We start from the raw sequence: 23266 nt of genomic DNA, 5'->3' as shown, positions 1-23266 counted from the left end.
CTACCTGATCTCTCCCCTTTCTGGCCTATCCCCTCCCTGATCTCTCCCCTTTCTGGCCTATCCCCTCCCTGATCTCTCCCTTTCCTGGCCCATCCCCTCCCTGATCTATCCCCTCCTTGGCCGACCCCCTCCCTAGGTTACCCTTCTTAGCTGCCAGTACCTCCTCCTTCTTCACACAAATTATAATATAATATATCATTGCAGAATTTGAGTTTGACGACCAAGGAGCTCTTGCTGATGTGACTACACAAGGCTCTCAAGCATCCATATCAACTGCACACGTAAAAAGCGGGACCTCTGCTTTAAAATGGGAGTGGCCTGGCTCAGGAGCTACAAGCCCCTCGATGGTGTTAAAAGTGGCGAGGAATGTTGATCGGAACACTAGAAGGTAATAATGGTGATACATCATCATCATCATCACCATCATCATCATCATCATCATCATCATCATCATCGTCACCGTCACCGTCACCGTCACCGTCACCGTCACCGCCACCGTCACCGCCACCGCCACCGTCGCCGCCGCCACCACCGTCACCATCAGCATCATCAGCATCATCATCAACCTTCACGTTCTTGTTTCAGTAGAACCCCTTTATCTTGTATCCGCAAAATTGGAATTCCCCGGTCGCGGGCGGCGACCAGAAACTACATATTGAAAGCATTTTAATTTCGTGCGTGAAATTAGCAGATATTGCAATGTTGTGCGGGAACGTCGAATCGGCGTGTGCAATCGGTCAAATCCTGCCAGAACAGGAGACCTTATTGATGTGTAACGTTTTTGTTGTTGTTTAAACATATAGAAAAGGTGGCATAAGGTTTTGGATGTACCGCCCGCACACTCAAGTGGCAAATGTTGCAAACGCGACCGTGGAAATCACCTTTAACACAGACGCCGGTTTGTCCAAGATCATAAAAGTCAACTTGGGGTTCGAGGGCTGGCGTACAGCCTGGGTGACCTATAAGGAACTAGGATTGAGGGGAAGAAATATGTTTAGACGTATTAAGTAAGTATTTGTTATGTTGGCAGGTCTGTTAACCGATCTGGCGATTAATACTTTCTCGGCAGGTTTTACGTAAAAAGCATAACAAGTTTTCACGGTGGAATTTCTTCATGTTTTTAAATGTCTATTTAATAAATTCGGGTGAAAAATTCCCAACCAGTCAGTGTGAAATGGTCCCAGGAAAGAGAGAACTATGCCAGGGAAAATAAGAAAACTCAGCAGGGGTAACAGGGAGACAAAAAGCATACCGTGTAGGGTAACAAAAATCCCAGCAAGGTCGGCTTCATTAGGTCAGCGGTAAGATTTACGGTCAACTCGCCACCATAGCCAACTCGCCACCATCACTGGTCAACTCGCCATTGGTGGTGGCGAGTTGGTATTAAGATTATAAGATGAAATTAAAGTAGTTGACTAAAATAAATGAAAGAAGACCAACAAACAAAACTATTTGAGAAGTTTAAAGACTTTTGCGAATTTGAGAATTGAAAATTCGGGTTCGCTCTATAATAAACTCCAAATGAAGGACCTAACAAAGAAATCTTTATTTATACTGAATCTGAATGTTTCACTGTATTTGAAAGATCGTTGCGATTAATGGATCATTCGAGCGGCTTTAAGCAGTACACAAAGCAAGATTTTTGTGCGAGTTTGGCTGTTCTTTCTCAAAAAAACAACAAGAACTTCGAGGCGGCAAAGCGCATCGTGGTGGTATTCGCTCGCTTATATAAACTTTCACACAACAAGAAATAAAGTATCATCTATTTTTACACTTTTATGTGAGAGAAAGTTGCGATAAGTGGACTATTGCATATTACAACATGATCATTTCCTCATATTCCTTAGTAATTTTGGATCACTTCACCTATCTGGAAGACGTAGGACGATATCATCGTCCTACGATTTACGTTATCGTAGACGACGTCCGTTTATCGTCTACGATTTAACATATTTTTTTTGGAAAATAGAAATATTTTTATTTGTGGGAGGGAGGGGGAAGAAGATGTCCCCAGGACCCCAACGCCTGCTACGGCCATGATACGTAAAAATACATATAGTCACCTGATAATTTGAAAATGTTTTAGCGTTCGCTACCGCCATCCAAAATGGCCAAAGGGATAAACGTATGCGCAACAACGATATTTTCCTATTTCCGTAGCTCTTTGACGTTTGTAGTCAAGCAGACAGGAAGCAGTGGTCAAAACTACGTCTTTATTGACCTGCTAGAGCTGGCCGAGGAGATCGCAAAGGAAAGCCGAGATATGGTAGTACCATATTTACCAGGCACACCTGAACAGGACGCCAGGAATTCGTACCAGAGGACTTACTATTGGGCTGTGGTGAGTGACAGGAGAATGTTTAAGAAAAAAGGAGCAAGGCCTTAGCAGGTAGAGCGGCACTGGCCCCCCCCCGTGACCCCCCCACCACCACCACCCCCCGAATATTTTCAAGGAGATGACCAGTAGGGGTGTGGCCGTGCCCCCCAAACATTTGATGTTTCTGTGTTGTGCTGTCCCCCACCCCCCCCCCCCCCCCCCCCACCCCAAACTTACGTGGCCTGCTAAGCCTCTTGGGAGGAACGTAATAACAAAGTTTCGTACGATGAAAATGGGGGAAGATATACATATAGTTATTAAGGGTGTACTGACATTAGTGTTGCTCAGTAACGACGTTGCTACGCTGGTGGCGTTGAGCGCGCGCATATACATAACACGGAATTCGTCATTCCAAGCTTTCCTGAAGTAAAAGCAATAAAAATATGCGTTTCAAGTTCCCAAAAATTTACTCCAAGTTGATCTCAGCCTTTTCGGGTGATGATATTTCCAATGTTTTGTAAAAACGAAGATTTAGTGAAGATTTAGTCAAGTCAACCTTTTTTAAGCCAAAGTTTTCAATTTTCACTTACCTGCGCGCGCTGCAAACACCGAACGATCGCGCACGCACTGAAAATTCTATTTCAAAGTAGCGCGCGCTATATCTACATCTACATCTACATCTACATTGTTAATCCACAAAGGGGTTACCATCACTGTGGATATAAATTAATTGTATAAATAAATACATTAATTAATTAATTAACTAAAATAAATTAAAAAAAAATTAATTAATTTAAAAAAATAAAAAATAAATAAATAAATAAATAAATAAATAAATAAAAATAAAAAAAATAAAAAAAATAAAAAAAAATAATAAAAAAATAAAAAACATAAAATAAAATAATAATAGAAATAATAATATTAATAATAATAATAATAATAATAATAATAATAAAAATAAAAAATAAAAAATAAATAATAATACAAATAATAATAAGGCAGAATAAAAATAATAATAAGGCAGAATAAAAAAAAAAGATTAAATAAAGTAAAAAGATAAAAATCGTTTAAACAGCATTATTGGTATTAATATAATTTTATTGATTTAATTTAATTTTATTCGTTCTCTAAAAATATCTGCACTAGTGGAATCCAGGGTAAGGCGGGGCAGCTTGTTCCATTCTTTTATTGTCCTACAGAAAAACGAGTTCTTGTAAGCTTCTGTTCTTGGACATAACTCAATAAATTTATCTGGATGAGAGCTGCGTAATTGGCGGGTGCGTCTATCAATATTGTCTGGTATCTCAAGTGCTGATTTCTTGTTAACAGCCTTGTAAAATAATATAAGCCTGGCATCCTGGCGCCTTTTAGAGAGAGGGGGCCACTCCAAATCGTTTAGGATGTTTGTGACTGTGCCAGAAGTCCTATCCCAGCAATTTTTAACAAAACGACCCGCCCTCCTTTGAACCTTCTCAATCTGTTTGACGTGTTTCTTCAACCATGGATCCCAGGCAGAGCTGGCATACTCTAAGTGTGGAAGAACGAGCGATTTATAAGCAGCTTCCTTAATGTTCTCTGGGCAGTTGCTTAGGTTGCGCCTAAGAAAACCTAAGGTCTGGTTGGCTTTGGACACTTTGTTGTTTATATGCCAGCTCCAGTCAAGTGTGTTCGAGAGCTCGACGCCTAGGTATGGATGGTGTTCAACTGGTTTAAGGATGTGGTTCATCAATGTGTAGTTAAACACTATAGGTTCCCTATTTCTCGTGACTCTCATGACAAAACATTTTGTTGGGTTAAAGGACATGAGCCATTTCTCTGCCCATTTCTCGATGGAGGTAAGATCAGACTGGAGCTGATGTGCATCAGAAGTTGCCTCGATGACACTGTATAAAAGAGTATCATCAGCAAACAATCTTATGGTAGAAGATTTACAATCATTGCCGATGTCATTTATGTAGAGTAAAAACATCAGTGGGCCGAGAACGGTCCCCTGGGGCACACCAGATGACACACTTATAGGGGCAGATGAGACTCCATCAACAAGAACGGATTGTTCCCTATGTGTTAACCAGGTTGTAAGCCAGGTCTTTAGGAGACCCCGAATTCCATAAAAATCGAGCTTGGAAATAAGCCGCTGGTGGGGAACAATATCAAAGGCTTTACTAAAATCCATGATGATCAGATCAGTTTGTCTGCCGAGATCTAGAGCTTTCCCCACATCCTCTAGGGTGGTTATTAATTGCGTTTCACAGGAAAAGAACCTGCGAAAACCATGTTGGAACTTGACGAGGATATTATGGGTATCAAGATGATTCATTATGTCATGGAAAATAATGTGCTCAAGTATTTTACAAGGTACAGCAGTCAGTGAAATAGGACGGTAGTTGGAAGGGATATTCTTATTTCCCTTTTTGAACACTGGGGTCACATTTGCACTGAGCCAGTTATTCGGGAGAGTACCGGTCTCTAAAGATTGTGTGAACAAGAACGTCAGAGCTGGGGCGATTTCATTGGCAGCTTCTTGTAAAATTTTACAGGGGATTAAATCAGGGCCATTAGCTTTATTCGGGTTAACATTTTGAAGTAGTTTGATAACACCGTCTATAGATATTAAAGTAGACGGTATAGTCGGATAAGGACTTGGTCCAAGTGTAGGTATAGAACTATTATTTTCATGAGTAAAAACGGACTGGAACTGTGAACTCAGAGCACGTGCCTTACCAAGACTGTCACTGACTAATTCACCCTTATCATCGCGTAGGGGAGCAACACCAACATCATGGGTCTTTTTGGACTTGATGTACGTCCAGAACCGTTTGGTTATGGTATGGTTCGCTGTTTCACTACCCTCTGGGACCGATAAGAGCTGGGACACATACTCGCTGTGTGCCTTAGCGAGATTTTTCTTTACGAGTTTACGCAAGTCTTTAAATTTTTTCCAGGCAGCATGGTTGTTACAGTGTTTGGCATGGTTATATAGACGTTGCTTTTTTCGGATTAACCTTTTAATGGAACTAGTGATCCATGGCAAGTTCCATCTACCACTGATGTTTTTTTGTGGGATATGTTTTTTCATGATCTCAGTGATTGTGGTTTTAAAGAAATCATAGTTTTCATTGATCAATTTATGATAGGCCTCATTGTTGAAGTAATTATCAAGATGTTTTTTAAGGTCAGTTTTCACTGCCCCCATGTTACCTTTCTTAAATAAAAAGACTTTACGAGGCTTTTTCTTGTTGAAAGTGGGCTTCAAGTTTAGATCAAATAACACCAGATCATGATCACTCATGCCGGGCTCAACCACTAGGTCTAATACCATCTCTGGGCAAGTGGTGAGAACAAGATCGAGGGTGTTCTCCCCTCTAGTTGGCTCCATAACATGTTGAGTCAGTGAGTGGTCGTTCACAATGTCCAAAAACTTGTGGTTTACTTCAAGCCCATAAGTAGGATTAGGTCTTACAGCGTAGTTATCATCTTCCCATGATATACTAGGCAGGTTCAGGTCACCGGTAATGAGGATGTTTGGAATTGGATTTTTAACCAGCTTGCATAATGCACCATCGAGAGCTACAAGGGGGTCAACATTTGAGTCTGGGATCCTATAGACAGAGCCAACAAAAAGTGATTTGCTTCCTGCAATATTTATCTTTGACCAGATGCCTTCATAATTACCATCCATTTGCTCCTCGTGAGTCACCACAAGATGGTTGGAGAAAGCAGACAACACCCCTCCACCAAATTCGTTTCTATCCTTACGAAAAATGGTGTAACCTTTCTCCAGAATTTCAGCCGAAAAGGCAGTGTCATTAATGTGGGTCTCATTTACATTAACAATATCAGGTTTGTAGTTGTCAATCAGGCTTTGAAATTCAAGGCGTTTATCTTTACCCTTTAAGCTACAAGCATTCAGTGTTAACACTCTCAATTTGTGGGGGTCTTTCATTTTATATGATGCAGGAGATCTTTGCCTGGGGGAGGATGTTAGTGGCTGGGGCGATTTTGAGCCGGATGATTGTACTGATGTTGATAAAGATAAATAATAATTGTCATCAGGAATGTCAGGACCACTTGATGACTTTGAGAAATTGGCCACATCACAGGCACAGCAGATCCAAGAACAAGAACTGTTAGCAAGTGTATTGTAACTTTCATTGCTTATTGAGCAGCATTTTGTGTGATACCATGCATCGCAGTAGTCGCACTGAATACCCTTCTGGTTGCATTTAACTGGTTTTGAGCATGCTCCACAGGGATACCGGTAGGTGGGACCGGGATTGAGAGGGATGTCCCCACTAAGAATGAGTAGGCGAAAGGCGAGTGAGCTTGGGTTACTCCTTGGAGCGATCAATTTTCTACGATTGGGATGACTATTGTTCATGAAAACTTTAACTTTGTCCAGGCTCATTTCAAAAAGTGCTGGTGAAATGAAGGGTCCGGCCTTAGACTCAATTAGTGGGCTCTGCCACCGTAATAAGAAATTCTGGAGATGTAGAGCAAATAGGAGTACTATCAAGGGGGCCATGAGGTGGCCTGCCATTATGCCAGATATAATTATTATATATATATTTTTTTTTTGAAAAAGAATTACAGAAATAGTATTGTAGGTTGTTTTCCGGTTATTCCGGTTAAATAATTGTTTGATTGTATATAATTATTTGATTAGTTTCCCTTTCTTTTATTTAACTAGATCAATTAATTATTAATAATCAATAATCAAGGTAAAGTTAGGTAGAATAAAATAGTTAAAAGACTACAGTGAAAATGCAGGGTGGCAAAAACAAGTTGGACTCGAGTCGCCCTTAAACTGAACCAACGCGCTCAATCAACAATGCACTTAGAACCCACTGGTAGAAAAACTCCAAGCAGTATTACACAACAACGCAATCCGACCGCAATCACTAACTCTTTGTCATCAACCCAACTGTGACTGGCCTACCGTGAGACTGACACAACAACAGCGCATCGCAATCAGGGCTCAGAGAAATATGCAAATCCTTCGCAGAATTTACAGGCGACTGATTTCGGAGCTGAATAAATTATTGTTTGTAAGTGAAGAATTATCCAAAATATCACTTAAGCTTATGGTGAAAACACAAAGTACAGTTTCAAACACAAGAAAACTAAGCCGGAAAAACAGGAGACAACGTGGGAAGTCAGTTTTTGTCGTAGGACCAAACAGTGTGACAAAGTCACAACAGTAAAAATATAGAAATGGCGGGAAAGACTCACGAAGTGCAACCAGTTTAGTCAAGAAAGGCTACAGGAGAAACCTTATGGCAAAAGAAAACCCTCTTGTATTACCTTATGACCCTTCGCCTGTGATATTTGTGATACTCATGCGACTTCAATGATGCAACGCTGCATTCAAGAAATCCAAAAAAATTCAATTTTCAATACGCGAATTTCTGCCTTAAAATAAACTAATATTGCTATTCTCCAACTCTTCTATATAGTCAGTAAATGAGAATGAATGTTGTAATGGTTTGATGTCTGGCGAAATACCTTGAAGGCTCCACAACTCTCCACCTCGCTCTCCACTCTCCCCCTTATATGATTTTCTTGATGTGTTGTTCGAATCTCGGCCTAAAGTCTCGAGTCTCGGTCCTCGTTTCGTGCCTTATATCAGAGTTTTAAAATACTTTTTCAATTTTAATCATGACATGACGGATGTCGTTCCTTTAATGTATATATACCATGAAACACTATTGGATTTTGTTTTTAAACTTCATTCAAATTTCATCATGTGAGATATCAGTGTGTCTGAGCAGGCCGAATGAGCACGCGCGGGCTTTGTTTCACTTCCGGTTCTGCGTTTTCTAGAAAAAAGCTTTTTTTGTCGCCAAGTTATTTCAAAACGCAATATTTTGCTGTATTCCTTTTTATAAAATTCTCCTTCGTATAGTGTTAATCTAACAGAAACCAAAATTATATCAAATAATATGGATTTCAGGACCTATGAAAAATTATAAAAAAACAATTACTCAATCATTTCTAAAACGCATGCTTGGCTTAATGCGCCCATCCCTCAAGATTCATAAAACCTATTTAATATTTGTTTTCGAGCAATTTTACCTGAAATATTTGCTTTTATCTGTATCTATGACGTCACTTTATGACGTCACTGGGTAACGTCATCATAATAGTCAGCACACTTGTGGTGGTCAACTTGGCAAATATCAGACCCTAAAGACTTTCTAAAAGGCTTTTATGCTTTATTCAATTTTCCTTAGCAACAGATGTCAGTACACCCTTAAAGCCCATTTTCGCGGTCGCTTGGTGAGTGCAGACTGGGGCCGAAATCAGGAATGAAAGCGAGGCTCTGTGCTTCTGTATCATTATATCTGCCAGGGTTGTAGCAGGGGGTGGGGCGAAACAATTATTTTTAAAGGTTTTAAATAAATGACCAGTAGGGGCGTGGCTGTGCCCTCCCCTAAATATTTTCTTAATGTTTCTGTATCGTTCTCCCCACCCAAACCCCTAAATTTCTGTCATATACTAAATTAAGTTTCCTTTTGCAGAAAAGTGTTCCTAAATGTTTCTGTATCGTTCTCCCTACACAAAACACTAAATTTCTGTCATATGTAACTTAAGTTTCCTTTTTCAGAGAAGTGTTCCTTAATGTTTATGTATCGTACCCCACCAAAACCCCTAAATTTCTGTCATATACTAACTTAAGTTTCCTTTTGCAGAGAAGAGTTCCTGTAATGTTTCTGTATCGTACCCCACCAAAACCCCTAAATTTCTGTCATATACTAACTTAAGTTTCCTTTTGCAGAGAAGAGTTCCGGATGCGCCTGATTACCCTGATATAGCTGAACAGATGGACAACATCCGGAGGGTCGAGGAAAGAGTCGAGAATTGGTACCAAGATCTAGATAGATCGTCGTACTCTACCTATCCAAATTCCTTGTCAAACGTGCGGGCAGAGAAATGGAAGTCATTACAAAAAACTATCAACGATGCACATATTTTATATGAAGCTTTGTTGGCAAGAAATGGCATATCAAAAAAAGGCATATCGTTAATAATCAAACCAGCACTGTTTTCGAGAAACTCACCACACGGGAAGACTAAGAAACGACCAGGAGCGAACAAAGTTGAAAAATTGAAGAACACTATTGAATATTATGACAAAATGAAGTTCTCGTTTATGACTGAAATTATATTACAGCCCCTTGCCATTGACTTTATTCTAAAGAGTCGAGAGAAGGAGATTAGAGACATGATTCAAACGGAGACACCTTTTTTGAGAGCTTCAGCCACGGTGCGGGAACAAGCGATAGAGAGAATCGCAGGGACAAGCAAGGCAATGAAGAATATGTTGAATGGTGTGACAACAGAAGATGACTTGGAAAAGGCGATTGGTGCGCTTAACGAGGAGAGAAGAGACAGGGTTATTACTATGCTGAAGTATTTATACGACCAAGGTAATAAAATGCAATGTTTCCTGGTGATAACACAATGTCTTAACACAATGTTAACGTTTTGGTACGCCTGGGTTGCGCAATTGGAAGAGCGTTGCTCTGTAGTGCCTCTCATCAGATGGCATGATCCGTATATCGTCAGATGATGTCATCCATCAAATATTGCCAGATGATGTCATCGATCATATATTGTTGTATGAGGCCATCAGTTGATTGTTGTCAGATGATGTCGGCATTTTATTGTTGCCACATGTCATCAGTTTGTCGTTGTCAGATGATATCATCATATGATTGCTTTTCAGATGTCATCAGGTTATCGTTTCCAGACGATGCCATCAGTTGAATAGTGTAAGAATATGGCCATCGGTAGATAATTTGTAAGGTGGATATTTGCAGATGATTTGTAAGGTTGATATTGGGAGATGATTTGTTAGGTGGATATTGGCAGTTGATTTGTAAGGTGAATATTTGCAGATGATTTGTAAGGTGGATATTGGCTGATGATTTGTAAGTTTGATATTGGCAGATAATTTTTAAGGTGGATATTTGCAGATGATTTGTAAGGTGGGTATTGGCAGGTGTTTTATATGGTGTATATTGGCAAATGATTGTATAAGGTAAATGCTCACTATATCACGTATTTTGCAGGAATGGCTGAAGGTAGCGCACTCGGTTCCCTGGATCACGAGTGGAATATGAACGCCGCCGGATTCCAACATGGCGTCTTTGCCGTCCGCAAACACCTAGAGGCTGACTTTCTCGATAAGATGATCAAGGCATGCAAATGGTTCAATGACTTCAATGAAGTCTACGGCAAAAGCTCCACTCATGGATTTGAATTCGACGGCACAACGTCTGATCAAATGAAGGTCCACATGTTCTTTAGAATCCTGACAGTGCTTTCCATGCCAGAAGATGATAACGATAAAAAGAAGAAAAAGATTCGCGATATGCATGCTTGCAAGGATAACGCGGATAACTCAATGGCTATAAACCTGGGTCTGGGCGGCGTCTTCAAACCAGACGGCTCCTCCTTCCATCACCAAACGTACTACGGAGCTGCCTACGCCCCGTACGCAGTGCAGACCGCATCCATCGTGCAGTTCATTCTCGACGGGACAAAATTCCAGCTTGGCGTCAGCGCTGTTAAGAACTTGCACTTGTGTCTAGAGACATATCGAGCTGTTGCTGTGAAGTATTCCACACCGAGTAGTTTAGCAGGAAGGTTTCCAAACTACAAAAAGGAGGTACTGGCTAGTATAATCCCTGCTTACGCGTACATCGCATGTAAAGAAGCCACAACTAGGGGTTGTACAAAAATAGAAGATACTGGAATGCTGCTACGTCTTTATTACAAAACTAGCAATCCGACAATCAGTGATACAACCCTAGAGAAGAGGCTTCAAGATGGCTCACCATCTAAAGGCTCCTACTACTTAAACACTATTGGATCTCTTGATATCCTGCAGTGGGTCGTTGGTAAGGCTGGTGGGGCAGCACCCGAAACAACACCCTCGGGGCACTGGAGTCTGAACTTTGCGGGATTATCCGTTCAGAGGAGGGACCAGTGGGCCGTAGCAGCGAAAGGGTTTAACAAGAACGTCTGGGACTTTGAAAGCGGGGGGAAAGAGAACTTGTACGGATTGTTTGAAAGTCATGGAACCTTACAGATTTCCAACGATGAGGAATCGCTCATCAAGTATGACGTGGAAAACGGTTGGGACTGGACCCTAATCCCAGGGGCCACAGCGGTCAACATTTCACCAAAACATCTAGAGCTTAAGTCAATGCGGTTCTACAACAAGAAGACGTTAGCTGGCGGTGTGAGTCTATGTGGAGCCCACCAGGTACACACCAATCCCCTGAAATGTGAACCCAGGAATGGTGTGTTTGCTATGCACTATGATAAACCAGACTATGAGACGAAGGAACAAGACTCGCCAGCTGCGAGTATGACCTTTGAGTTCAAGAAGTCGTACGTATTCTTTAACAATCTGATCGTATGTCTAGTGAGTGATGTCGAATTCCGAAGTAACGCAAAAAATACTTACCACGCTCATACGGCCTTGTTCCAAGAAAAGGATACCGGTGGCTCTATAAAAGTAGAGGGTGTAGATTACAAACTTTCGGGTTCCGATCAAACCTTCGATTCTGCAAACATGGGTACGGATGTGACTCTAGAAGACACTTCTGGTAACATCTACAGTATCACAGACGTGCAAAACAACGGACGATTACATGTTAAGATAAGTGATCAGCAATCAAAAACCGACCAAGGTAAAAACTCAAAGGGCCGCTATGCAACAGCCTGGGTCCAACACCCTGACAATGCAACGCCTTTAAGATATAACATCCTTGTTAATGGTGGACCACTCATGCCGGGTGACCTGAGAAAAGTCCGTATACTACAAGACCGGGGGAACGCCCACATCGTGGAATTGGACAATCTGCCGAGCAGGGGGAGTAAAATATTCGCGTATTCTATATTTGAGCCCACAATTACAGGAACCGCAACACTTGGAGGTCCGGTGAATGAAGTAACGCATGAATGTACGATGATGCTGGAAAAAGGACCGAAATACCTGATTATTGCGCTTAGTAACCCTGGATTCAAGCTGGTCAGAGATCCGAACAAGGAGCAAAAAGTCCCGTGTGAAAATACCCCTGACAGTGCTTATGAAGAGATGTCAGCGCAGTCAGACGTCACTAAGGAGATCCTCTACTGTTCCAAGAGTGATTCCCAGTCAATTACCGTTACGTTGCAGAGTAAATACAGCGAAAGAAAAGGCTGGAAAGTGGAGAGCGTATGGGTGAATAATATAAATAAGAAGGATAACCCATCAGATTTTGTTACTCAAGACAGGTTCAAACTCGAGTTTAAGAAGCTTGAAAATGGCTTTACCACCGAAGTCAAACTTGTCAACAAGATATAGCTAGTCTAAACCTCTAGGCCTCTTTTTGGAAGTCCCAAATCACAGGGGTCTTGAATACAATATCCGGGGGAAGAGTGGAGCGTGGGGCCACACTATTTGCATTATACGTACTAATTCTAAGGTTTGCTTTACACTATACTTATTAGTATTAAACAAGGCTTGTGTTACACTTTACACATTAGTTTTATTAAAGGCTTGCTTTACACTATACACATTACTGTTATTCAAGGCTTGTGTTACACTTTACACATTAGTCTTTTTCAAGACTCGCTATACACTTTACACATTAGTCTTACTCAGACAAATAGTTGACCATACCTAAGCTTGCGCCACTCAAGAAGAATTGATTATATTATGCTCGATTTATACTAGATAATATATATAAAATATATATTTTACTCGAACATGGTTCGAACATATACATGTATACATTTAATCAATTTAAATATTAAGATTGTGCAATATAGAATGAATTTGAATATGAATTTTATAAAATATTCATTATCTTATTTATTTATTTATCATCCTTTTGCCAAGCCAAAGAATGTAATACAGTTGTAATACAGAACAATAAAAAGACGCGTGTTGTTCATGATATATCATTATATATTTGTGAGAGGATTGTTTAGTCGTCCCTGTTCCAACATTGGTTTTTAGCGGAGCCCCATACCAAAAAAATGTATACAAGAAAAATATGGTAGCAAATATTGGTAACCCATCGACTCGAGTTTCCGTGAAACGATGTCCGTCCGTCCGTCCGTCCCCAAAGAGCATAGTATGACAACCAAACTAGGTGTCATGTATTTGTCAAAGGAGGTGCTAAACTGTGGTCACGTTTTTTTTGGACGTCATCGATGACATCAGTAGAAGCAAAAATATTATGACGTCATAAAAAATTATATTTCACTTCGTTTGGAAATCAAACTCGGTAGGTGTCATTTAGGCGTCAAGGGGAATGCAGCAATGTGGTCACGTGCCGTGTGACTTCATCGATGACGTCACTTAAAGCAAAAAACGTGATTAAAAGCAAAAACATTCATATCTCTTGAAAGAAACATTATTTCACAACTAAACTTGGGAAGTGTCCGTAAAAAAACATTTATACACCCGGTCACCGGTCACATATTATCAGATGGGCTGTGCTTAGTGAAGAATTAGGGCGCTAGATTTTGCTGTTGGGTGGGGGGAGGGGTGGAGGTTGCGTTCTCATAACGGTATCTCAAAGATAATGGATGGTATCTGACGATCCTTCATATATCCATAAACGGTGGTCGTTTTTCTAAATGATCTAAAAGAGCCTGAGGCGAGACCTGTGGGAGACCTGTGATATTCTAAAACGTTAGAGACTAGGGTCCATTTCCAAGATGGCTGCCAGCAAAATCGTAGAAAATTCCTGCAAGTTTTCATGGAAATTCTCGACTAATAAAGCTCTAGAGCGATACAAAGGGAAAAAAGGATTGAAGCGGACTCCCAAATATGGTATGTAATGCCTAATAAGGAAATGACCGAGCAAGCTAGAAAAACGACAGTTTCTAAAACAAGATTGATTGATATAGGGAATGACACACTGGCGGCCAAGGGAGGGGGATGCGCGGTGAAAGCTTGCGCCACACTAGCACACTAGTTAGTTGTTTGACCCAAGCTCGATTCCCACTGGATACATGTATCATGGGTCGCATTAAAAGTTATGACAAGGTGTATTGGTTCACTCAAGTTTGTGAAAAGTTAAGACGGTGATGACAGAAGCGTCCGGATAACCGCTAATTAACCTGCGCTTGTTCCTGTGGCGCCAATGAAATTTTCTTCAACATCAAGAAAAAATAGGGGAAATGCAGATACAACAAAATTAATGTTTATTGAGTATCGTATGTTATCTTTACAAAACTATACATATTTTTATCGCAATTTATACGAAGGCAAAAAAAATTTACGTTTTGTCTATTCAAGTATGGTTTTACATATATTCAATGACGCGAGTTGAAAACAAATCCATTGTATCCATTTTTTATAGCCGAGGAAATTCTAGCTCGAGAATTTGCAGCTCAGAATATTTCCTTTTTTGGAAACACAAATATGGCGGCCTAAATGGATTATGACGTCATCATTCAAGCCCCTCGCCTTTTACCGCCGCGAAGATATATTTTTCGCTTTAAAAGGTTTTTCCCGTCAATTTTTGCAATTTCAGAGCAGCCATTGTGTTAGGTCATCTTTCCAAGATATCTCGTGCAAAGCTTCGAAGCGATGAGTAAAAATATGGAAGATGGTGAGTATTTATTTGAAGGGAATTGGGGCTCTGCAGCGCCATGTTTGACCGATTTCGAACCCAAACACATGTAGAAATTTGCCAAGAGCTCTCTACAATAATTTATTGGGCTTAGAAAAAAATATTCTGAGAATAAGGGGTAATGTAGCTTTCGAAATCGGTATGTCTCTATATGGGACGCGACGCCAGTTGCTGGGATGTTTGGTTTCTTTAAACAATATCGTGTTGAGCCTGCACATCACCGACATAAGTATAGGAAACAAGGGCCCTCCCTACACTGTCAAGTGGACTGCTTCGTTTTTTTTGCTTTTTCTGGCTGATTTTAAAACCAGAAATCTTATACAGCGCTGCCAAAGTTTATTATATAATAGCTAAATTGAGTAAAAATAAAATAGAATTAGTGTGAGGCTGTAGTTTCAGTTGGCTTCTCTGCAATAAGGCCATCATAAATAATAAGCTACTGTTCTCTATAAATCAAACTGAAAAGAAACCCTTTCCTCTTTTCTTAATATAATTGTTACAATTTATTTCAGATATTGAACATGGCAAAGAAGATGAAGATAAGTAAATATATATGGATGGACAGAGAGATCATTGAATTTTCTTCTTTGTATTCCACTCTTAGTGATAAAAAAACGTATACTATTTTTTTTTTTTAATATTTGTTTTATTTGTTTAAGCTATGTGTTATTGACTATTACACTTTTAGAAAGTATGGTTACAAACTGACCCCCCCAGTTCTGTAGCACTGTCAAGAAAATAGGGGGGACCTCCTTCGTATTTACAAAGACAATGCTTAAAGAACGCTGCTTGGTGGGAAAATGGTATGAGATTATATGGCTTTCAACGTTAATGGAGATTTGCACCCCAGCCTCTGCTACGGCCCTGCCCCTGGACCCCTTGTTGAAAATAGGTTTTCTAGTAATAACATGTTTTCTATTGAGGGAAGGGTTTTCTCTTTCTAGTATGATCCCAGTATAAACCAAGAGCATGGATGAAGGTTGGTTAAAAAGTTTCTATGTATTAAATCCCCAGAGCTAACACAGTATTATACTAAAACATAATATAAGACACAGCATATTGTGCATTCAAAAGGTGCAATGGGCTTTTGAAATGAGAGATGGGATCTATGATTATTTCACATCACTATTATGTATGGTGCTTGATTGTGAAAACTATATTATTGGACAAATTGTTTCCACTTTCTTCCCATTTACTCTGAATGAAAATTTTCTACCAGAAAGAATTTAAATCATTAGAATTCTGTTGGAGTAAAATTGTTTAGGAGAAGAATGATAAGCTCATGAAAATGATTTGTTTTCAAGACATATTGCATCATACATATGCTGTAAAAACATTTACAACATAACATGTGTCCACTGCATTTCTTTGGGATTGAACATTTTACCAACAGGCTTGTGTATTTTGGGGGTGACAAGTTTCCATCCTTTTTGGGTGTATGAAATGTTGAGCTCTGTTGGACCATTCCATTATGTTTTGAATACTGCCCCCCTTCCAACCCACCCCTGGGCAATTATCCCTCTAACCTTCAAGGTATATAAATCCTAAGCCTATTCAGCCTTTTGGCTATCAAGTCATAGCCCATTCATGCTCTAGGGATATTGCCAAATATTTAAATTGAAGAGTTATACCAAAGATGGGCTGGTTGGTACAAGCCAAGCAAAAAAAATTCAAACTGTGTCTTCTATTTGTTTTATTTGATATTCTGTGTACCACATGCTTTTTGTGTGTAGGAGATGAGATGATATAAGCTTATACCACTATTAAGTCGTTAAAACAAATATGAAATACTGTTGTGTCAAGTCATTTTCTGCAGTGGCTGATCCAGGTGTGGTTCTGTGGTCCAATGGTCCAATCCTTTTTTAAGCACAAAGCTATTGTAATAGTTTTCATAAATTGAACCACCTTTGAAAAATTCTAGACCCCTATTAAATTTTTAACAGCGCCTGCACAAGGCAATTTGAATACTGAATGTTCATGATCGACCGACAAACTCGGACGGGCTGCATATATAACTTATTGAAACTAAACACAACACACCGTAAGGCATGTATTTATGCATTCATTATGAGCTTCGGAGGACGCAACGAAAACCATTTGCAGTACTGAGTAGTCAACTCGAGGGTCAAGAATCCATGCCTGCTTGTCCACCGTTAAGTGTGCCTTCGAATTCCAGTATAATTACACTTCCACGCTGTAATTCAATCGTGATGACCATCATCCTCGCCGTCATCTATTGACTTTAGCAAATCGGACTTTTCCATCGAACATAGCCATTTGAAAAATAAATTTTTACCACATCTTTGCACCCAAAGCTTTTCTACAAGTCTTTCAAGTTTTGATACGTCTATAAACCCTACCAAAAAGCAGAAAGATACTGTTTTATGCTCTTATTCTCGTCTATCTATGGCCGCCATGTTTTTTTACTTAGGTCTAGCGAGTGTTATGACGTCATCTTACAATTTGATATGTGATTGGTTGTTTCAATGTTTTGATGCCTCGAATGTCAAAACAAAAAAGTGTTTCCAAAAAAGGAAATATTCTGAGCTGATTTGAACTAAGAGCTATTCGGCTGGTATATCTAATGCACTCCAAACTATATATTGCCCTTAGATATAAGGCGTTCAATAAAAAATCACGTTCTGCATGATAAATTTCTACAAGCTTATCTATTAGGTAATACAAAAAGCCACAGTGATGTAGCTTAGTGGTACGGACTTTGCTTCCCAAGTCAACAACAATCGGAGGCGTTTGTTCTCTACGACACCATGCGCATTGTGAAAGTTTAAAAGTTTGTCTCCTCTGCCTCAAGAACGTGGTACAAAGGATCGATAGGACCATTTGGCGCCAAGTAAAGAACATTTGGAGCGTCATATTTACCAATGGGCGTATTTCCGTTATCGGGTATTTCGTTTTTTGATCCTATCGGGGATTTTTCCTCCATCGGGGATTTAACACCCAACGGGTTATCATAGTCGTGACCATCATATATCTTTGCAGGTACTTCTGGTTTATTTGGTTTATCCTCCTCTACCGGGGATTCGGGAACGACCGTGTGAGGGTATCCGACCGGGGATTTCCCTCCTATCGGGTTGTCATGGTCTTGCGATTCTGTTGGCGAATTGTCGTAATCAGAGTTTTGTGGGGGGTCGAGTTTTAGTACGGCTGATTGTTTTGTGCGCGTGGAATCGACAGGGTGAAGGTAGTCTTCCTCGGAAGGCGCACCTGTAAAAAAAGATGTTAAAGAATAAGTATAGCTCAAGTCGATGGCAACGGTTTACAGTAAGCAATCTGCCCTGATGGGAGAGACTACCTACCGATATGAGTGGTGATGGTTCTCTAAAAACGTGGACTTTAAAAGCACACAAGCATACACACATTGGCACCACAGGCTGTCCATGGTTGCCGAACTGCACGGGTAATAGACTGTGCTAGCGTCCCGTCTTGGCCCGACTGGTGCCAATGTGTGTATGCTAGTGTGCTTCTAAAGTTCACATTTATGTATACATACTCGCAAGGATAGTTTGGCTATCCGACGGAGTTTTAGACTAGCAAAGGTCGCATGCGTGATCCGCACAATTGGCATCACGCTAGCCCGGTCGCAGCTCTAGATCCCGCATGGATCTGAGCTGTGGTTTAAAGCACTTCGTTCGAGTCGAAGTCGCCCTGCAGTTTTTTTGCCAATGAAGTTTAACTGAGGCAAACCGGCTATGCCATGCTGACGAGTCCTAATAAGGACGAAACAGCTGTCCATGGTTGCCGAATTGCACGGGTAATAGACTGTGCTAGCGTCCCGTCTTGGCCCAACTGGTGCCAATGTGTGTATGCTAGTGTGCTTCTAAAGTTCTCTAAAAACAGTTATTCACTTAAAACGTTTTAGCCACTGATGTATCTCACGAAATTCAAATTATAATGCGCAATCTAGTTGCGGTTTATGGGTTACCTGTTGAAAGAAGTGTGTATGGGATATCTGTGGACAAGAGAGTGTATGGGTTACCTGTGGAAAAAAGAGTGTAGGGAAAATCTGTGGACAAGAGAGTGTATGGGTTACCGAGTGGACAAGAGAGTGTATGGGCTACCTGTGGACAAGAGAGTGTAAGGGCTACCTGTGGACAAGAGAGTGTAAGGGCTACCTGTGAACAAGAGAGTGTATAGGCTACATGTGGACAAGAGAGTGTATGGGTTACCTAGTGGATAAGAGAGTATAAGGGCTACCTGTGGAAAAGAGAGTGTAAGGGGTACCCGTGGACAAGAGAGTATAAGGGCTACCTGTGGACAAGAGAGTGTAAGGGCTAACTGTGGACAAGAGAGTGTATAGGTTACCTGTGGACAAGGGAGTGTATGGGCTACCTGTGGACAAGAGAGGGCATGGGTTACCCGTGGAAAAGAGAGTGTAAGGGCTACCTGTGGACAAGAGAGTGTGTGGGTTACCTCCGGAAAAGAGAGTGTATGGGTTACCTGTGGACAAGAGAGTGTATGGGCTACCTGTGGACAAGAGAGTGTATGGGTTACCTGTGGAGGATCGTGTGGCCTTGTTGAGCGGCTGGTATAGTAAAGTCGCAGGAGCCTGTTAACAACACAAAATACGAATGAGCGAATTGCAACTGAGAGATATTTTGACTAAAAGGATAACGAGGATAGTAATTGTGATGATGATTACAATAATAATGATGTTGATTAATTGATCATTGATTGATATTAAATGATAAAGTTATAATGATATATGATGGTGGTATTGTCACCCTAGATTATGAGGATATAGAAGGACACAGATGAAGAAGAAGTAGCAGCAGCAGCAGCAGCAGTAGTAGTAGTAAAAAAAGAAGAAGAAGAAGAAGAAGAAGAAGAAGAAGAAGAAGAAGAAGAAGAAGAAGAAGAAGAAGAAGAACAAGAAAAAGAAGGAATGTGGAAGTAGGAGAAAGGGGAAGAAAATGAAAAAGAAAACGAAGAAGAAGAAGAAGTGCAGTAGAAGAAGAAGAAAATGACGAAAAAGAAAGAATGTTGAAGGATAATGAGAAGAAAAAGAAGAAGAAAGACATGATGATATCTTAATACCTGTTGATAAATTCCTGGGACCGGAGGAAGGGGATCAAGTGCTGATCGCCTGTTTTCTTTCACAACTTTCTCATAACCAAGGTTATCTAGAACAAAAACGACAGTTATCATGTTTATTATGATGTCAGTATTGATAAAATACATATCATCAACAATACACAGCAAAAAGTGTTCCTGCTCATTAAACCGCCTTTTGATAAGAGATGGAAGTCTTAAGAATCATACATGAATCTTTATAATTTCCAAAAAATTATAAAATGAAGACTATATTTTGTACAAGTGTACTTACCAAAATGTGCGAATGCAGGGTCTAATGCAGGGTCTTGGTATTCCGGCAGTTCTTCGTAAAGTGATTCCTGCTAGGGATGAATAATATCTATTACCACCAACAATGAGAATAATGCTGGCAACATCATCATCATTATCATTATCAACAACATTTCTCATCATCATCATCAATAACAATGTCAACATCAACACAACGGTAACAATAATAACAACAACAATATTACATCATCGTTATAAATAACAACAGAAGTACCAACAATATCGTCATCATCAACAACAACAGCACCATCATCAACACAACAAAGGTACAATAATAGCAACAACGACAACAACAAAATAACAACTACTTCATAATCATCAACAACAACAAGAACAACAATAATGACAACATAAGAAAATCAACACAACACCACCATCGCCCCAATGCCAACAACAGAATAATCAACAAACAAAAGAAATAGCAACAACAACAACAACACCGAAGAGCAAATAGGAGCGACACCATCATCACCATCTCACCAATGCCAGCATCACCATCACCATCACCATCACCATCACCATCACCATCACCATCACCATCACCATCACCATCACTATCACCATCACCATCACCATCACCATCACCATCACCATCACCATCACCATCACCATCCCCATCACAACCACCATCACCATCACCATCACCATCACCACCACCATTACCATCATCATCATCAATACCTTTAGTGAGACATGAATACTTACATCGTAAGTTTCTAATGGTGACGCTGTTAAACGAAACAGAAATATGGTCAACTTATAACTCTACTCAAGCACATATTTATGTAGTCTGCGTAGCGGCGGTTTGTTTGTGTTTTAGGCAGCGCAAAACTAGGGCTGTGTAATTTAATTCGCGCGAAGTCTGGTACTATGATTTGGGTCTCTCTGATCAACCGCATGCAACAGAGCCCAGACGAAATTCGTAAATCTAGTTCGTTGGCGAACTAGAAAATCAAGGTTCCTGATTGGCTCAGCTCCGTTTATACTACCAATTAAAAACACATAGCCGTCTTGTCGGCGTCTAGTGTCTAGTCCGCCTCTAGTATATTTCGGGCGCGTTGTTTGCGGCGGGTAACTTAGCATGGAAGATATATTTAGCGATCATCTCGCGAAGGCTTTAGAAGACCTCGAGGATCTCGGATTCTCAAGAAATTTGAAAAGTGAGCAAAAGGAGGATGTTCGACAGTTGGTAAGAGGGAGTGATGTATTGGCGGTTCTCCCGACGGGGTTCGGGAATGTCCGATTTTCTCAGTTTGATTTGCAAAGAATCCAAATTTTGTTTTGAAACTTACTTTACAAAGTCGAGAAGGGCTTTTTTGCGACATATTTCTTCGCAATTTCGGCAACAAAAAGAGCCAAATAGACGTTTCCACCCGCCAATGTGTACATTTCACGCCATTTTGAATGATGTCGGCTGTCACCCAGCTGTTGTTATATGACAGCAGCTTCAATTAATTTGACATTGCGAAAGCAGAGGGCGTTTGGACCGAGTCTGGCCCATGGTTGCAGGCGTTTGTGGGCACAAAACAAAAAACAAAAAAACGTAACGCTACGAAAAAAAAGGGTAACGCAACGAACAAAAATAAAACCCATGAAACAAACGCCGCTACGCAGGCTAATATTTATATCAAAATGATAACAAAACAATCGATTCAAGTAAAAAAAGGTAGCTTAGTATTTTACCAGATGTGAAGGAAGCGCCATTTGTTTGCTTTGGGGATGAGCTGAAGAACAAAATAGCACACATAGAAAATCATGTTTGCAGAGGGTACGAAGTACTGACATTTATACTGATTGATGACCCTTGAAAATTATGCTATTTAGCGGCTTGAAAATATGGGTAGAAAAATCTATGGCCGAGGTCAGAAATTTTAGCGTAAGATTTCCCGCGAAGATTTCTATTCTGTACACACAAGTGAGGTTTGTTGGGTAAAAGCTTTGCTTGAGATTCTTTGTTTAAATTAAATAAACATACTTACGTCTTTTTCCGTTTGTGTTTACAGTAAAGGTAACCAATCACACACGCGATAGCGACCATAACTCCACCAAAAATAACCAAGTACAGAGAAGAACCCCTAGCACCGGTGCTTCTTGCGTCAAAACCACCAGCTTCCTGTTTGAAAGATTATGGCGTATGGGATGTCAAAGGCGACGACAATAAAACGCAATAAAATGACATCATACAAAGTTCTCAAAACTTGTTTCAATAAAATTAACATAAAAAAAAAACTTTTAATAATTGTTCCAAATAAGCAAAGATAAACAGGCTTGTAAAACACCTTAACTTTTCAAAACTCGTACCCAGGATTGTTTTTTTTGGGATGGGCAGTCATAGGTAACATAAACAGTACTATTTTATCCTCCAATAAGAACTGACCCACGGTAAAATGAAAGGTGGATGAACTCGTACCCTTTGCACCCTCTGCTGAAGGCGGACCTGATTTTGTTATTTACATGTTCTTGTTCGACAAAATGATGGCGCTAATTATAATGTCATTTTTTCCCTTTCAAGGAATTTTCTCCTGCCCTTGGCCACCCCCTGGCCTACGCCCTTGTATACGCCCCTCTTTGTCCTGCCCTCGATGGCATACTAATTCATTTTACAATTTATAACAGAATGATTATCAATAAATCAATAAACAGATATCTAAAATAAGGTTTTGGCCTTCACATAATTTCCAAGGAACTTCGCGGGAATGGATCCAAAGATATTATCTGATTTATGAGTAAGACGTTTTTTTATTGAATTACCTGTGAAGGATTGGGTGTTGATAATGGCGGGGTTGTAGGATGAGGAAGTACGCTTTTGGCTGTAGAAGGAGGTTGTGAAGGCGATGTCGCTTCTGCTTCTGATACTGTCGAAGTTTTAGATGGACTTATATGAGATGGTGTTGGTGATGCTTTCGAGGAAGATGTCGATGTTGCC

At 40.2% G+C, this 23266-nt stretch overlaps 3 protein-coding genes and 1 long non-coding RNA gene across 6 annotated transcripts in view; 2 read left to right on the top strand and 2 right to left on the bottom strand.

Annotated features, from left to right (window-relative positions):
- The window catches only part of LOC5508821 (molybdate-anion transporter), a 31160-nt gene extending 22947 nt beyond the window's left edge, over positions 1 to 8213 (bottom strand). The window contains exon 1 of the mRNA XM_048731821.1: positions 7820 to 8213. The gene's annotated coding sequence lies outside the window, so the exon portion shown is untranslated. The remainder of the gene's footprint in view (positions 1 to 7819) is intronic.
- On the top strand, positions 201 to 13269 carry LOC5501626 (chondroitin sulfate ABC exolyase; the record flags this gene model as incomplete). The annotated part of the gene is given in 5 exon segments (XM_048731820.1): positions 201 to 388; positions 804 to 1007; positions 2161 to 2341; positions 9093 to 9744; positions 10390 to 13269. Coding segments are annotated over 5 exon segments (3510 nt in total), but the record flags the coding sequence as incomplete, so codon positions are not given.
- A 1507-nt stretch (positions 13270 to 14776) lies between these two features.
- On the top strand, positions 14777 to 16350 carry LOC125570291. Its single transcript, XR_007312648.1, has 2 exons — positions 14777 to 14937; positions 15471 to 16350. It is a non-coding gene; the product is annotated as an uncharacterized LOC125570291 (long non-coding RNA).
- A 284-nt stretch (positions 16351 to 16634) lies between these two features.
- Positions 16635 to 23266, bottom strand: part of LOC116608893 (flocculation protein FLO11) — an 11448-nt gene continuing 4816 nt past the window's right edge. For 2 of the 3 annotated variants that reach the window (XM_048731814.1, XM_048731816.1), the window contains exons 4-11: positions 23092 to 23266; positions 22320 to 22453; positions 22024 to 22064; positions 21046 to 21068; positions 20303 to 20372; positions 20014 to 20099; positions 19471 to 19525; positions 16635 to 18183 (exon numbers count right to left, since the gene is read on the bottom strand). The exon at positions 23092 to 23266 is cut by the window's right edge and continues 193 nt beyond it. In XM_048731814.1, coding sequence (XP_048587771.1) covers positions 17744 to 18183; positions 19471 to 19525; positions 20014 to 20099; positions 20303 to 20372; positions 21046 to 21068; positions 22024 to 22064; positions 22320 to 22453; positions 23092 to 23266 — 1024 coding nt within the window. In that variant the 3' untranslated portion in view covers positions 16635 to 17743. The remainder of the gene's footprint in view (positions 18184 to 19470; positions 19526 to 20013; positions 20100 to 20302; positions 20373 to 21045; positions 21069 to 22023; positions 22065 to 22319; positions 22454 to 23091) is intronic. The other variant, XM_048731815.1, reaches the window with a different exon arrangement.

Source organism: Nematostella vectensis, chromosome 8 (assembly GCF_932526225.1).
Source record: "Nematostella vectensis chromosome 8, jaNemVect1.1, whole genome shotgun sequence".
Classification (NCBI taxonomy): domain Eukaryota; kingdom Metazoa; phylum Cnidaria; class Anthozoa; order Actiniaria; family Edwardsiidae; genus Nematostella; species Nematostella vectensis.
Note: the sequence above shows the minus strand (reverse complement) of the source record. Positions and strands in the feature narration are given on the sequence as shown.